At 36.0% G+C, this 17,937-nt stretch overlaps 1 protein-coding gene across 1 annotated transcript in view; it reads right to left on the reverse strand.

Moving 5' to 3' along the window:
- LOC134754963 (E3 ubiquitin-protein ligase UBR5) overlaps positions 1-17,937 on the reverse strand; it is a 149,900-nt gene that overhangs the window by 61,921 nt on the left and 70,042 nt on the right. The window contains exons 22-23 of the mRNA XM_063691457.1: positions 11,640-11,812; positions 11,361-11,551 (exon numbers count right to left, since the gene is read on the reverse strand). Coding sequence (XP_063547527.1) covers positions 11,361-11,551; positions 11,640-11,812 — 364 coding nt within the window. The remainder of the gene's footprint in view (positions 1-11,360; positions 11,552-11,639; positions 11,813-17,937) is intronic.

Genomic DNA, 17,937 nt, shown 5'->3' on the forward strand with positions numbered 1-17,937 from the left:
TTACCTAATGCTTATATTTGTATATTTTTATGCCATTAATAACATATATTTCAAATTTATTAATATACACAATATAATTTGGGCATTAATTTAATACCTGCTTACGGCTTTGTACTTCTTTGTTTGCCTTATAAAGGTGCTAACAAATTAGCTACCGATATCTTTACAGTTGATAGTACTCGGCTCCTGAAGTATATGTAAATATGAAACATTATAGGTTTTATGATGTTATTTTGAGAAAATTGGAAAACAAATTTGCTTTGTAAAAAAACTCTGTTAATGAGATAATTAAATGATACCTCATTGAACAGATTCTAAAACCTCTTTTAAATATAAAACTTAACTGGCCACTTCACGTTGATAAATCAAATGACACGTTGACAATGACATTTAAGACACACAAGCAGTTAAATACATGATGATTCTTTTTTAGATAGAATTATAGTATATTTATTTTGTTCGGTAAATAAAATAAAAATTATGTGAAATTTTCTTAATTTCTATTAAAAGTTAATTGTTCTAGTGTAAAGTACCAACCATCTCGTAAAATTTCTGTAGCTAATTTGTTAGCACCTTATATACAAATAATAAAATAATTTCAAATTACAATATTCTTTATTTACCAAAATGAACAAAATTATTATTATTACATACTTATTGTAAACGGGTGTGAAAAGACAGGATTTTCAACGTCAAGGACGTTTTTTACCAATAATCCAAATATGAACATTTTACATCATTTTTAGGGTTCCGTACCCAAAGGGTAAAAACGGGACCCTATTACTAAGACTCCGCTGTCCGTTTGTCCGTCTGTCCGTCCGTCTGTCCGTTTGTCCGTCTGTCACCAGGCTGTATCTCTCATGAACCGTGATAGCTAGACAGTTGAAATTTTCAGATAATGTATTTCTTTTGCGTGTTGTATATTAAAAACAGAATAATATAAATATTTAAATGGGGCTCCCATACAACAAAAGTGATTTTTTTGCTGTTTTTTTCCGTAATGGTACGGAACCCTTCGTGCGCGAGTCCGACTCGCACTTGGCCGGTTTTTTATTTGAGTCCCTTGTTAGTTTTTCAATTGTGCACTTGTGAAATCAATTTTTACCCGCCTAATTCAGAGAAAATCAAAGAAAACCAGCAATTTTCTCGATAACCATCCTTAAAACGGGGTCGATCGATATACATAAGAAAAGAAAGACAGCGGTGAATAGAATTATTTAGTTTTAGTTGTCATAGACATCGAATTTATTAACTAGTATTTGCCAACAACAAACCATAAATGCAATTGAAGAAAACATATACATATATGTATATATCTCACTTTCACGATTTTTACACATTATTATTCGAGACCACGGGGACAACGCCGTACTCGATACGTCGGAGGTAAATATTAAAACTTAAATACGCGATTAAGTCCCGCTTCCAATTTACATTTGAAATAGACAAGGGAGGGGTAAAATTAAATGGGGAGAAAATACATTTTATACGATTTGCAGACGACATCGCGGCGTTTGCAGAAACTTCAGCTCAACTAGAACATCTAATGTCTACTGTAGGTTATAGGTTTACCTGTCTTTTAGGAAATGCAAATGATGCGTTTTTCTCTTGTTTTATATGTTTGTTTTTGTACAATAAAGAGTTTTACTACTACTACTACTACTACTAATGTTAACAATGGACACAGTATTTAACTAATTAGGCTTAAAGATAAACATAAAGAAAACTAAGACCCTTACAACTTCAAAATGCAAAACTAATCATCCTCCAATAGTTCTCAACAACATCCCAATTCAGCAGGTTGAAAGTTTTAAATATGTAGGTAGCTTAATTACCAGGGACTCCAGGTGCACACCAGACATCGTTGCAAGGATTGATATATGGCAAAAAAAGCTTTCAACCACAAGAAACAATTATTGAAATCCCGTTTATTATGTAAAAGCAAGAAGCTACTGATTACGGTGTACATCTGGAGTATAGCCCTTTATGGAAGTGAAAAGTTCATCACACAAATATATGCCCTTATCGGAATTCGAACCCAAGATAGTCGACTTTGCAGGCAGTAAGTAGGCCAGACCGGTCGTCAATAAATTAGTTATCTCAATTTGTAGTATTATAAAACAACACCCTGAATGTTAAACTACGTCATTTTTGCGTCAACGTCAAGGAATGTACGGGAGAGGTGGGCATGACGGGATACTTAATGTTTCAAGTCCAATAAAACTGAAAATGCTATTCTTTTTAAGTTTATGTTATTTTTAATTTTATCTTTGGTAATCAGTCTTTCATAATCAACACTTACTAGGAACTCTCTTGTTAGATAATTAAATTAAAAATAAATTAAAATGGCCGAAAGTGCCTTCTCTCCATCTTGCCCCTAGGTATGGTAAGATGGGGAACCCCTACGGGACAAGATAAGAATGATTTATAGAAATATTATATTTAGGGCCTAAACAAAACTTCAACTTTTGGCTATCGTCTGATAACTTCTCACGAACTGTTTTACTTTTATTTCTTAAGTCGTCTGAGGGACAGAAAATGTGTTTACAGCTAACATGTACCCCATCTTCCCTTTATAACAGCATCCACCGCTTTTTTCTTGGCCTCTAACCAGTCTCCTCTATTTGACTTTCTTTTATACTTTTTCACCGTTCTACAAGAGAAGAATAAATAAATTCAAATCCGCAATTCTTCATCAGTTTATCACTTTAAAACTACGACCGTCAAGATGTACCCCATCTTGCCCCATGTGCCTAATGAAATGCGAAAGTTTTTTGTTAAAAAAAACCGTACTTGAAACCAAACAAGTCCTTAGCTGTTGGCGTGATTGCTGGGCCACAGGAATAAATTAATAGTATATATGTGCTGGTGATAATAAGGAAACAAACGCAAACCAAATAAACACAAAAACCGGCCAAGTGCCAGTCGGACTCGCGCACGTAAGGTTCCGTACCATAATACCATTACGCAAAAAACGGCAAAAAAGTCACGTTTGTTGTATGGGAACCCCACTTAAATATTTATTTTATTATGTTTTTAGAATTATTTAGAATCATTTATTCATCAATTGTGCATTACAGGTAATGAATACAGGTGTTATAAACAATTAGTTATAGTTTGTTATAACGGCAACAGAAATACATCATCTGTGAAAATTTCATCAGTCTGTCTAGCTATCACGGTTGATGAGATACAGCCTGGTGACAGACGGACAGACAGACAGAAAACGGAGTCTTAGTTATAGGGTCCCGTTTTTACCCTTTGGGTACGGAACCCTAAAAATAACAAGGAATATGGCAAAAACAGTTTTTTTGCAAATAAATAATTAACGACACCATTTGTCTAGCCGGTCACTGTGCGAACTGATTGCTATGATGGCGACGCATCGTCATGCGTTAACGGGATTCTGATGGTTGGTCAGTGGTGTCGCCATATAAAACCGCTACCCCGTCTCGTCTTGCCCCTCTCTCCCCTACATAAGATAGTGATTAGATACACCAAATAGGTGAAAAAACGCCTCAAGCGTAAAAGAAACCACCAAAAATAATTTTATGTCGCATTACAAGCCTGATTTAGCTATGAATACTAATACCCCCTTATTCGTAAAACTTTACGAGCCTGAATTAGTTAAATTATGTTTTATCCTTTTCTTACAAATACATAAGTCAAAATGACAGACAAAGACAAACGATTCATATAGCTAATTCAATGACTATTAATCATATTAATCACATTATTTAATTTATTTTAACTTAATTTATTATAAATATGTGTTATTAATAACGTAATAATATACAAATATAAGCATAGAGTAATAAATTAATAAGCCTGCAGTATTTGAAATGTCCGTAATATGTACAATTCCAAAATACGGGTTATACGGGTACCACGGATGTTGCGCCACATAATCTCGTATGTCAAGGTGTTTCGGCTGAAAACGCCCTGGCAGACTTATATATTCCTGAAGAGAAGGTTCATATCTACCGACTGGAATTGGTTTCATGCTGGTATCAGATGGGTTAATTTAGGGGTCCTGATGGTCACCTTTGAGAGCGTATGCCAAGCACTTCCGGCAGGAATCATACTGGCAGATTTCGCTTTTCTGTATCTACCAGTAAATTTCTAACTGATGCCATAGCTTTTATTGCAGTATCAGATGGGTTAAATGACCCCCCCTTTTTCGCACCGGAAGTGGCTATTTTTTTTGTACTTTCGGCTAGTTCCGCCGTGGCAGACTATCAAATTCGGACTTAGCATCAGTTTTATGGGAAACCATTGTGCATCTCATCGCGGTATCACGTTGGTTCGAAACTTTACTGCCGGCTCTCCAACCATACGTATCTGATTTTCGCCTTGCATCCGTCTGACTGTAGTTTTAGCCACATAACTAAGATTACATAGTTTTTTATGTTGATATTATGCTTCACATACATCGTTGCCTTAAACATGGAGTATAATTAACAGGTATTCATTTAATATTTTCGTCGGAACTCATATTAAATAACACAATCAACAACGCACAATAAATCCAATAAAAACTTTTATAAAAAAAAAAGATAAACCGACTTCAAAAAGGATGAAATAAAATATGATCCTTTTTAGGGTTCCGTGTTTAAGTATATGCGTTACCAACTGATATGTTTGAAGTCGGTGCCAAGCCAAATTTTGAACCATATATTCATAGTGATTTTGGTGCAATTCGATAAAGGCTGCGGCTATATAAGTATGTACGTTGGATTGCCTAACGCAGCGTACTACGTAGGCGAACAACACGCGAACGCTAAGCGGCGCGGCACGGCGCCGTAATTAATCCTTTGATACCTCTAGAAGTGTCCTACGTGGGCGATCTCTTTGCGAACGCGAACGCCTTGGGCCGGCCGCGCCGCGCAGTGTCGCTTCGCTTCGCGTTCGCGACTGTTCGCCTATGTAAGACGCAGCGTTACACGACGACAATAAACGAACTTTCTGTAGGTATTTAAGAACACACCTCAGAACAGAACACACGGTTGAACCTTCTTGGCGCAGTTCGTACCATGCTTGTTGGCACATTAGTGTAAATCTTAAATAAAGTGTAAATCTAATGCGTTTATTTGTCATCGTATTTTTTAAAGAGCATTTCTTACTTATTCTTGAACAGTCCATAGCACGCAAGTGTGGGATTGGGACTGAGTTATTTTCTGTCGCTTATTCAGAGGACTACATTTCAAAATATAAAACAATTCAAGGAACCTTCATGCCAAATTTCAGCTAAAGCGGTTCAGTTATTTAGCCATGAAAAGGTAACAAAGAGGCAGACAGAATTACTTTCACGTTTATAATATTTGTACAGTTGTAATGGGATTTATATACATAAAGCTCATTATTTTTGACTGGTATTGTTACTACTTGGCTTGGCACCGACTTCAAACATATCAGTTGGTAACGCATATACTTAAACACGGAACCCTAAAAGGATCATATTTTATTTCATCCTTTTTGAAGTCGGTTTATCTTTTTTTTATAAAAGTTTTTATTTTTCCATTTTTAGTTTTGACATTGTTAAGAGCATGACGCATGAATGAAAAACATAATCATGTTTAACTCTAAATTCGTAAACTTTATTAAATAATCAAAATTTTCCCCGAGTCCGTCTGGGAAATCATTCCTGTCACTAAATCTATTCTCCGCCCTGCCACTGTCCCAATCCCTCAAACCCCCCGATCACTCAACCTCACAGCACATCAACCCCTGATCACTGAACCCCTCGACCCTAAACCACCAACCCCAGACCCCTTAACTCCTAACCCTAACCCACAATCCCTTAACTCTCAACCCCTCAGTCCCCGACCCATCAACTCACCTCCCCTCAACCCCCAAACACCCCAAATACTAATACCCGCTACCTTCACCTCTCACACCTACCCCTCACTTCTCAGTCTCTTTGGTTGTTTCCAACACTACCTACATCAAAAATCATAATACACATACGAGGGAAGTTCCACATTTCGTCCGTAGTCTTCATCATCAGTAGCCTTACCACGAGATTGATATATTCGCTATCGTGTGCGTAACTTACTGTTTATGCATCTCGCTCGTACTGGAATATTAGTGTACAAAGTTACGAAGACGCTAGCGAATATTTAGTGTCACACTCGTGGTTAGGCTACAGTTGCACTACATCAAATTGGTGGTTTTTAGGAGGAAATGCTTGAGTTACTTTAGAAAACACCGAAATCACCATACACATGCCTTTAAAAATTGAGGAGTTCCCTCAATTCCTCACGGATTCCATCATCAGATCAAAACAAAAAATGTTACGAAAACACCTTGGATGTAATTTCTTTCAAACAGAAAAAGAATTACTCAAATCGGATCATGGGTGCCGGAGTAATCGCTGAAATCATTATCATCAAAACAACCATCATCATCAGCTCCACTTCATCAAATTGGTGGTTTTCGAGAGAAAATGCTCGAGTTGCTTAAGAAAACACCCAAATCACCATACATGTGCCTTCAAAAATTGAGGAGTTCCCTCAATTCCTCATGGATCCCATCATCAGAACAGCACCAGATTAATGTGGGACCACCTTGGAGGTAGTTCCTTTCAAACAAAAAAAGAATTGTTCCAGTCGAACCACGGGTGTCGGAGTAATCGCTGAACATCCTACATTAAAAAAATCATCATCACTATCATCAAAACAATCATCATCATCAGGTCCACTTCATCAAATTGGTCGTTTTCGAGAGAAAATGCTCAAGTTGCTTATTAAAACACCCTAATCACCATACATGTGCCTTTAAAAACTGAGGAGTTCCCTTAATTCCTCAGGGATCCCATCATCAGATCAGAACCAGATTAGTATGGGACCAACTTGGAAGTAGCTCCTTTCGAACAAAAAAATAATTACTCAAAGCGGACCACGGGTCTCGGTGAACATACATAAAAAAAAAAAAATTGCCACAACCGAATACAGAACCTCCTCCTTCTATGAAATTGAAGTCGGTTAATAAAATAGAATTACAGATACATAATGAAAAATGTTCAAAATTACCTCCAAAACGATTAAAAAAATACCTACGCGTGTTTGAGTAGACATTTTTATCGCTAATATTTAAATGAAATATAGTTTGTCAAAGGACTGTCTCATTTCAAACATAGACAGAGATAATCATACTATCTTTGTCTTACACTAGTACTAGCACCCAAAAGAAAGAGTATCCCAAGCAACACAAGGCAGCTGAATATTGTTTGAATAATAGAGCATAACCGTACTGTAAGCTGAATAAGCTAGCTGAATAATGTCTGTAACAGCGCTGTTACAGACGTTATACAGAAGATTTGGGCACAAATTAAACAGCTTACAACTGAATAACATCAATATAATAGCTGTATAAGTGTGTTCATAGTGGTGAATCAGCTGAATAACACTTGTATAGAGGCTGTCAAACGCTTCTATACCGCTTTTAAACCAAAGTAATCCAGCTGTGTACACAATGAATCAGTTATTCACACGTTATTCAGCTTTTGGTTCACAAGTGCATCTTTACAGAAAATATATTCGATATTATCTCTAAAATACAGAGAATGTGTGTTATTAAATCAATGTTTTTTGTCTTCCATTTTAATTTGTGAACTTGTGTCAAAGTGTTATAAGTTTCTGAAGTGAATACAAAATGAGGAGGAGATTTAATGTTTACATAACTTCAATTTCATTACGCATGCCACTTTACTGTAAATATATATATATATATATTTCAATGAAAATTTTAAAGCGCCGCGTAAATAATGCACTGTTTAAAAAATGAATATATACATTTTACTAGTTCACTTTTAAATTTGTAATTTTTTTGCGGTGCTTAGATGTTATAGTAATAAAAAATGTACTTTAACAAGTTATGCTTCGATAATATTCGTTCTATAAATGAATAAACATTGGTTTTTCAGTTCATTTTGAATTCCTATTTAATTGTAGAGGTTAGAATATGAGCAACCGTAATGGCGTCCGACCGTGCTGAATATAAGCTGCTGCCACAGCTATTAGTGTGCTAAATTTCTGAATAAGCATTCACATAAGTCACGTTACTAAGCTACCTTTTAGATAATGATGGTTTTAGAACAACAAGTTTTGAATAACATCAGTATAATAGTAATTGTTTTCTCAATATTAACGACCATTAGGGTTCTATACACACATAGTAAAAACCATCGATCCTCTTACTAGTTTGATGAGAAACATTGTAGGTATGTAACACGGGCGATATTAAATCCTACTTTCTACTTATATTATAAATGCGATATAATATTTAAGTTATTATATGATAAATATCTCAAAAATCACGCAAGTCGGTACGGCACAATTTTGGTCATGCTTTTTAGGGTTCCGTAGTCAACTAGGAACCTTTATAGTTTTGCCATGTCTACACGTAAAGTGGTGGTGTATTTTTTTTTCGCTTCAAACCTATAGTGTGGGGTATCGTTGGATAGGTCTTTCAAAACGAATAGGGGTCTTAAACAAACATTTTTTTTATATTTAAGTGAATATTTTCGGAAATAATCGCTCCAAAAGAAAAAAAAATGTGTCGTCCCCCCCCCTAAATTATGAACCATGAGTCTAAAAAATATGAAAAAAAAATCTTAGAAATAGAGCTTTAGAAAGACATTAAACGAAAACTATAGCGAACATGATCAGTTTACCCGTTTTTGAGTTATCGCAAAAAATCTCCACTTCATAGTAAAAAGACAGTTATTAGCCACAGTTATTAAGACATTAAATGGGGTTTTGAAGTTATTTGGCATTATTTATGTAAATAAAGTAAAATTTTAGATAACAATTGCTTATTTTACTCGTTCAATTGTTATTTAATATTTAATTTCTCTAAAACAGTTTCATTGGCTGAATGAGTAATGCCGTTGACTATTGGCAGTTTTAGAACGAAAAAGTAAAAAATTAAAAAGTAAGACACAATCCCACTGATTTTCATACTTTATTTAACAAATGATTTTAAAATGACTGCAGTTTTCTAAAATAAGTGTTTTTTTTTCAAAGATATTGCAATTTAATGTTTTTTGTTATGGGTCATCGATTGTGTTGTATGGAATAAATCATGAATCAAAATCAACGTCTATTACTTTAATTTTGAAAAAAAAAAAAAAAATTGTAAGCTTTCTTTCTATGTTTTTTTTATATATACTTAATTCATTGTGCATTTTATATTTCATTATTGTTTTTATTTTTTTCTCTTTTGTTGTAGATTTTTTTATTTTTTTTTGTTTGTGGTGGTTACTTACTTACTTTTTTTTGTCTGTTTTTTGTTAGTGTCGTTGGCGTATGTGTCGCCACCAACTCATAGTTTTAAGTCAGGTCCCCACTGAAAACCAGCGCCGCGGATTACCGCGGCATTATGCTGAGTGGGGTCCTATTTTAGCGTCCAATGTTTTTTGTCTGTATGTTTCCTTTTTTTTCATATATGTAATCTGTTGTGGCGTTAAATAAATGTATTTTCTTTCTTTCTTTCTTTCTTCTAATTTTAATTACTGATTATGCATATGAGCGCTGGTGGCCTAGCGGTAAGAGCGTGCGACTTGCAATCCGGAGGTCGCGGGTTCAAACCCCGGCTCGTACCAATAAAGTTTTTCGGAACTTATGTACGAAATATAATTTGATATTTACCAGTCGCTTTTCGGTGAAGGTAAACATCGTGAGGAAACCGGACTAATCTCAACAAGGCCTAGTTTCCCCTCTGGGTTGGAAGGTCAGATGGCAGTCGCTTTCGTAAAAACTAGTGCCTACGCCAATTCTTGGGATAAGTTGCCAAGCGGACCCCAGCATTAGCATATTGTGACGAAAGGGTAACTACGGAACCCTACACTGAGCATGGTCCGACATGCTCTTAGCCCGTTTATTGCATATATGGAATAAATGGCCACCGCGCACTTGTTGTTAAGCAGTACTTTGAATAACATTTCTCAATGCGTTCATTTTGCAGCTTTTAGCAAGAAAAGATAGTACATGTGTACTAAAATCGCTATAACTTAGGTATAAGTCTTGTTCTAGTATTTATTATTCAGACGTTATGTCTATAAAAAGCCATAATCAACCCATATATGCAGCTACTGGATAACAAATAAGATGTGGATATCTTTACAGCTTCCAGTAATAGCGTCAACCTTTATTCAAAAACTAGCATTAAAACAGAAACTGTAACCACTTTTATACAGTTAAAAGTCGCCACAGACGCTTCTTTTCAGCATTCAGTAACCACTATCACATTCAGTAACAAATATCCTTTATTGCACCAAAATCATACATTTTACATACATGTAAAACTACAAATAAATTCTTAAAGAATAACAACAACATATATACCTACAACTTACACTTTGATAATGTAATATAAAAGTATTAACCTTAGTAATATAAGTTAATCATTAAATTTAGATTAAGGTACTAACATTAGAAATGAGTGCACCATTTCGCCGTTAAACGCAAGTTTGGCGAAACTTGTATAAGTTTAAAATGTGTTATACTTTTTTGAAAAAAAAAAAAAAAAAAAAAAAAAAAAAAAAAAAAAAAAAAAAAAAAAATCTTAATATTGTCTGCTTAATATCCCACTACGCAGAATATACACAGCTAATTGCTGCTAATGGCTCTATTTTGCAGCTTTAAGTAACCACAAATGCTTAAAGCTGAATAATGTCTGACTAACTGTGTAAGAAATAAGTATTATTCAGCTTTAATATGCAAAACCGATACTATACAAAACTTATTCAGCATAAATTGGTATACAGGCCCACATATTTTTTTATTCCGAATTTGGTAATTTCCACCGCTTATACACAAAATTTATGCAATCTTGATTTGAATAAGATGATAATTTTACTGCATTACCCAGCTTGTGTGTTGCTTGGGATGAGTATAGTTTTTTGTTCTTATTTACTGTCAAGCTGGTTTGACCAACTATATTTTAAATCTGTATTTGTAGGTAAATTTGAAATTCAATATGATTGGAATTTGTTAATGATGTTTTATTTATAATTTTTTTGTAAATTTGATACAAATAAAACTGCAAAATATATCAATTATTGTTTATGGTTATTTTAATAGGGGTATTGGCAGAATGTCATTCCGAACCATAAGCAAATATTGGTCATAGTTTTTTTTTGGCTGAATGCCATGATGCTGTGTCACAAATATATGTGAAATGGAAATTAAAAAAGAGCCACTTTCCGGCCTAGGCCTGCAAATTTGTATGAAATTTCATTACAGGCCCCTCGTCTAGCCGCGCCGGAGACGTGATACTTCCCAGCCTAATATAAATAACGTAATATCAATATTACATAGCATGTTTGAGAAATATAAATTCCATGAATGTGTACATACTGAGTAAGAACAGCAGGGCGCGGCGCGCAAATCTCGGGGGCTCTAAGTCGTGATCGGGAGCATCAACCTCCGCATCAGAGCCGGGCTGCTTGCGTGGTCCTCGCCCGCGGCCTCCGCCCGCCCTGAATTGACGCTGTTCAACCGCTTGTCGGCCGACAGTTTGCACTAGGAATAGTAGAATCGACTCTCCCCTGAAAACATATTTCACGTGTACTGTATTGTGCTTTTAGATGAAGACAAGAGTTTACCGTAGCATTATATACCTATATAGATTCTAACCTTGAATTGAAATGTGTAGCCAGTTGAGTGTCCTTAGCGAGTCGAATGAGTAAATCGCAACGAGCTGCCCAGTTGCCGCCGACCAGCGCCTTGCAGCGGCATTTCTCCCAGCAGTCGCAGTAAGCCGTTGGCGAGGTGCGTTTTAGTTTGCAATCGTGGCCTTTGTGGCACACCTGAAAACCAATCATCTTGAATCAACAATTCTACGTTTCTGTTGGTACTGGACAGGATTTCCGGGTCCACACACTGCGACCATATCCATCCCACCACTACCACCACCACCACGCCAGGACCTGCATTGAAGTTAGCTTAGGGGATTGACTAGTTATTCAACCTACTCCATGACGCAGCAACAACGACAATAAACGGTTTTTACAATTTCTGCCCCTTACAGAAGATTCGCCATCCGCCAGAGGGTCACAACGCACTTATCAAGAGGGAAGAACGAACCTTAGTTTTTTTAATTTATTATTTAGATCGCAATGGAGTTCACGATGGTTGAAGCGCACGGCTCTTTGAAGGTCATAATTCATGTCTCATCAAAATCTAATTGCTTTGTTGGTGACAAATGTACATTGAGTTAAACGATACTGTCACTTTTTCACGCTTGAAAAGAATACCTGACTTCTGAGTCCATAAAAATAATACGCACGTTCCGTGAGACCATGCAACTCATACGAGTGAAGAGATAACATTATGGATGACCTCAGCCTACAGTTTGTTGGTACAAAAAATCTGCCCCACTACGCATAACAACTCTATGTTAATGTGTACTTCATTACGTGTGAATAGGGTATACAAATGAATGAATTACATAGAATAACATAGCTGTAGGAATACGCGGCTGGGGTGCTTATATTGTGCCTTTGTATTGTTTGTATTCGCTCCACAGTCCAGACACTTCTACTTGTACCAGAGAAAAGAGACGACCGGTTCTCCATACAAACGACAAACGTAGGCCCATATTTACTCTGTGGATTAAAATATTTTTGTAAAACTAGATGTTTATTGACTTAGAAGTGTCTCTTCAAAAGGGTCTAGGTATTGTGTAAAAATAGACCAAGAAGGAAAATGGGGACTACGTATGTATGTATGGAGAAGCGGTCGCCTACTATAGTCTCAATAACTCTTTAGGTGCCCGATAATGTCTGAATAACTTATAATGCCTTGCACTTGTCTATATCACCAAGGTTATTCTGTAGAAATCAATAACTGTTAAATACAGTATGGCATTTTGATCCGAGTCGTTCGGTGCCGGATAGCGAGAGCGGTGTTGCGTCTTTGTTTTTTAACTGTAAATAAAGTATATCCTATTTTTCGTTTCGACCTTACCCCGTCCATGCATTCCCAAAACAATCGCTTTTAAATAAGGTCAATGCGGGGAAGACCCTTTTTTAACCGACTTCAAGATTTCAAAGGAGGAGGGGTTCTCAATTCGGTTTTTTTTTAAATATTTGTTACTCCATAACTCCGTCATTTCTGGACCGATTTTAAAAATTCTTTTTTTGGTTGTAAGTATATACATACAGGTTGGTCCCGTTTTTGTCAAAAAGCAGTTCCGATGATGGGATCCATTAGGAATCGAGGGAACTCCTCAAATGTTAGAGGCATACATATAGTGATTTTTGTATTTTTATCAACAAATCCAGCATTTCCATTTAAAAAAATGACATTTGCTGAAATGGAACTGCTGATGATGATCAGAATGGAACTCTTTAATGACGCATAGTTTACGTTTGGCGATTTGTCCTCTTCTTTATGATTGTTAAGCAACTTAAGTTTTTAAGACATATTTTTGTCAAGCTCGAGTTCTGATGATGAGACCCACGAGGAACCGAGGGAACTCCTCAAATGTGAAAGTCATACATATAGCGTTTTTGTGTATTTTCATCAACAAATTCAGCATTTACATTTAAAAAAGTGTCATTTGATGAAGTGGAACTGCTGATGATGATCAGAATGGAACTCTTCAATGACACATAGTTCACGTTTGGCGATTTGTTCTCTTCCTTATGGACCACGACCCAAACATTGACCCGGACAGCCAGACACGGACCCGGACTCAGATCCGGACCCGGAAATGCTACTAGAAAAGTGGGTTTTCTTGAACTGCGATTCTCACAGAACAGAACTGCTATCAGAAAAGTAGGTTAGGTTAGGTTAGAGCTGTGACCCTTACAGAAACGAAATGCTATCAGAAAAGTAGGTTAATTAGGTTAGGTTAGAACTGCGACCCTTACAAAAACGAAATGCTACTAGAAAAGTGGGTGGTTTTACCTCCTTTTCTACATAATTAGGCAAAAGATGCTGTCTTTTTCATTTCATTGTCTGGAATTTAAGAGTGCACCATCAACATATCAACAATAAGTGAACTTTCAGCGGCATCTCCCATTGAAGTCGGTTTTTTTTTCTTAAAAAATATTTTATTTGCTTTTGGGGATTGTTTTTGGGTATTTGCTTCAAATTTCAAAATGATGTTATTTATTTAGATTTGCATCATCAACTAAAAGACTATTACTGATTATCATTAAAAAAAACCGGTCAAGTGCGAGTTCGTTTAACACGCGCACCGAGGGTTCCGTACAAACTTTCAATTTTCTCATGTAAATAGAATCACGAAAGAATTTACCAGAAGTATACTAAGCGTAATTGTGTACAGCGCCATCTATCGGCAAATTGGTTAACTAACTTGCGCGACCTGTATGTATGTTGGTTTTTTAAGGATACTTAATTCTTTATCATGTGAACCGATTTCAACAATTTTTGTTTCATTTGAAAGAAGGTGTATAGTGTTTAGATTTCAAACAGTCCCCTTTCGGCTTATCCTTTGTCTATTGTTAAATGAAACCGCACGTGCTACTTACTAGCATAAAAAAATGGTAGGGCCGTTTTAACCGGTTATTGAATTACCACTCTATGAAGATTGCAATAAGGTTTAAAATGAACTAATGGGAAAACATATTCCATAGCTGTGTGGTCTTTGCGGTTACTGAGTGCCGGCAAGTCGAACGCTACAGAACCAGTTTAAAATGTGTCATCGATATGCGTAACAAAGGCGCGTTATCGGAGAGCGCACTTACACTGTTTTTTTTAGCGTTGGACTAGCCTGCGCTCAGGTGTCATTTAAAATTATGCACGAACCAAGTAAGGGACAGGGACGGATTGCGATTAAAACATTTTGATGGATTCATGACAAGTATGTATTTATTTAAGGCTTATTATTCATTGGGCATAATATATAATAATATAATTTGGCCGTGCATAAATATTTTAAAGGCCAATAATTTTTTAGCTCCAAATATAAGCATCATATTAATAAAAAAACTGGCATCAAATTCAAGCCACAAAAATAATAATTGGGATCTTGAAATGATAATTATATTATTATATATTATGCCCAATGAAAGGTCCTGTTTAATATTTTAGTTGCCCAGTGAATAATAAGCCTTAAATAAATACATACTTGTCATGAATCCATCAAAATGTTTTAATCGCAATCCGTCCCTGTCCCTTACCTGGTTCGTGCATAATTTTAAATGGCACCTGAGCGCAGGCTAGTCCAACGCTAAAAAAACCAGTGTAAGTGCGCTCTCCAATAACGCGCCTTTGATACGCATATCGATGACACATTTTAAACTGGTTCTGTAGCGTTCGACTTGCCGGCACTCAGTAACCGCAAAGACCACACAGCTATGGAATATGTTTTCCCATTAGTTCATTTTAAACCTTATTGCAATCTTCATAGAGTGGTAATTCAATAACCGGTTAAAACGGCCCTACCATTTTTTTATGCTAGTAAGTAGCACGTGCGGTTTCATTTAACAAAAGACAAAGGATAAGCCGAAAGGAGACTGTTTGAAATCTAAACACTATACAAAGATGTACATTTTCTGCAGCTATGCATGTGCACAAAACATGACCCAAAACAACATCTCCGTGCAAACGATGGATCTGTACTTTGTCCAAAAAGTAGAGCGTCATCTTGCACACGCATCGCAATTTCCCACTCAACCTAGCCGTAATTATTAATAAGATCAACATTTGTATTCATTGTAATTTATAACATTGCAGTAAACTCTCGTCTTATATTTGCTATCTTTTTGTTGGTGTTGCGGTGCACACCGTTCCTTGCATTTTGACATGGTTTGACATTCCTTGACAATTCATTGGCATCCGCTATTGACATTCACTTTACAGAAGGTATTTTTAGTGTTAACTCATAGACATTTCAAGTATAACAAACACTCGCAAAGGGGCTTAAATTGCAAATTAAATTAGAAAAAAGTTTTTTGATAATTTAAAAAAAAAGCTTGATAGCAGTGTGATTATATTTTTCCTGTAATGTTTATGATACATTTATAATTATGTAAAAATATCAATTTTTTTTGTTGGTATACTTCGGAGATGGGGAGGGGGGAATGGTATTTTTTTACATTTTCCTTCATAATTCTTTTTTTTTTTTAACTGAAAAAAGCTCAGTTTGAGCTCTTTCAAATGATATCCCACTCGACCTAGCAACTAGACTGAATTTTTTCCGCCTCTTAATATAGGTCATTTTCCATAATTAATTAAAACAATATTAAAAACTTAGACTTTCAATGTGTTTGGGTTAGCGTTCTTCATGACTATTCCAAATTTCAAATAAATTGCTTCAGTAGTTCTCGAGATATTTAGCTATGTGACAGACAGACATGAGACAAAGTCGCACCATAAGGATTCCTTTGTACCTTTTTGGTACGGAACCCTAAAAACGAAAAAACAGATAACAGCTAATAATATATTAGGATAGTCTTCGGTTACCGCGATAGTTACTCATGAAACAAAACTATGAGAACGGATTATACCGCGTCTATTGAATTTATAATACATCCCGACGTGAACACATAATAAAATTATAAGTGTATAATTAAAAACTGTTGCATTCATTGCCCCAAGACCCTTTTCCTTGTATACATTTTAGGCGCATACTTACTCAAAACATTAAATTAAAAATAAAAGTTACAGCAGCGCCCGTTGGTGCGTAAAACGTAAAACCTATGTGAGAACTTTTACTGAGGTATCACAAGCACTTCACAGAAAACTGCAACTGAACATTCATCGTATGCACTGTGCCCAAAGTAACGAATCCACAGAAATTTGAATTAGCAAATGAGACACAATTAGTTACAAATTGAAAAATTAAAAAGCTTAGATTGTAAACTTCATAGTTATTTTAAAAGTTGCAGAAAACCGCCTATAGAAGCCTAATATTGGCCATTTTGTTCGCGACGGAAATCACCAAATAGTGAAGCGGGGGACGGGTGCTCACGGCGTTGTGATTGGTCGTTCCAAACGACACGTGTAAGCGTAGAGATGGGACATGTTCATTACAGGCAGTGGTACGTACCAGTTGTACCATAATTTATTGTGGTAAAATTGTTATCAATAAAGCCCACAGAAACAATACTTAATAATATTAAAACAATATAATAATTCATTAAGTAGGTACTTTATAAATGTATCTAAAAAAATTACGTAGCATATTAATGATATAAGATTCTAAACGTAAAGTACCTAATAAGGGTCCCAGAAAATATGTATGTATTTAACCGACTTCAAGATTTCAAAGGAGGAGGTTCTCAATTCGGTTGTGTTTTTTTTTGTTTTTTTTTTTTTTTTTTATGTTTGTTACTCCATAACTCCGTCATTTCTGGACCGATTTTGAAAATTCTTTTTTTGATTGTAAGTATATATATACAGATTGGTCCCGTTTTTGTCAAAAAGCAGTTCTGATGATGGGATCCATGAGGAATCGAGGGAACTCCTCAAATGTTAAAGGCATACATATAGTGATTTTTATATTTTCATCAACAAATCCAGCATTTACATTTTAAAAAGTGACATTTGATGAAGTGGAACTGCTGATGATGATCAGAATGGAATTATTCAATGACACATAGTTTACGTTTGGCGATTTGTTCTCTTCCTTATGGACCCAAACCCAAACTTGGACCCGGACTCGGACCCGGACCAGGGTCTGAACATGGACCCCAACTCGGACCCGGACCCGGACCAAACTCTGACCCAAACCTGGACCCGGACAGCCGGACACGGACCCGGACTCGGATCCGGACCCAGACCCGGACCCGGAAATGCTACTAGAAAAGTGGGTTTGGTGGGTGGGTGTGTTTTGAACTGCGATTCTCACAGAACAGAACTGCTATCAGAAAAGTAGGTTAGGTTAGGTTAGAGCTGTGACCCTTACAGAAACGAAATGCTACCAGAAAAGTAGGTTAGGTTAGGTTAGAACTGCGACCCT

This window comes from Cydia strobilella, chromosome Z, assembly GCF_947568885.1.
Source record: "Cydia strobilella chromosome Z, ilCydStro3.1, whole genome shotgun sequence".
In the NCBI taxonomy this organism is placed as follows: Eukaryota; Metazoa; Arthropoda; class Insecta; order Lepidoptera; family Tortricidae; genus Cydia; species Cydia strobilella.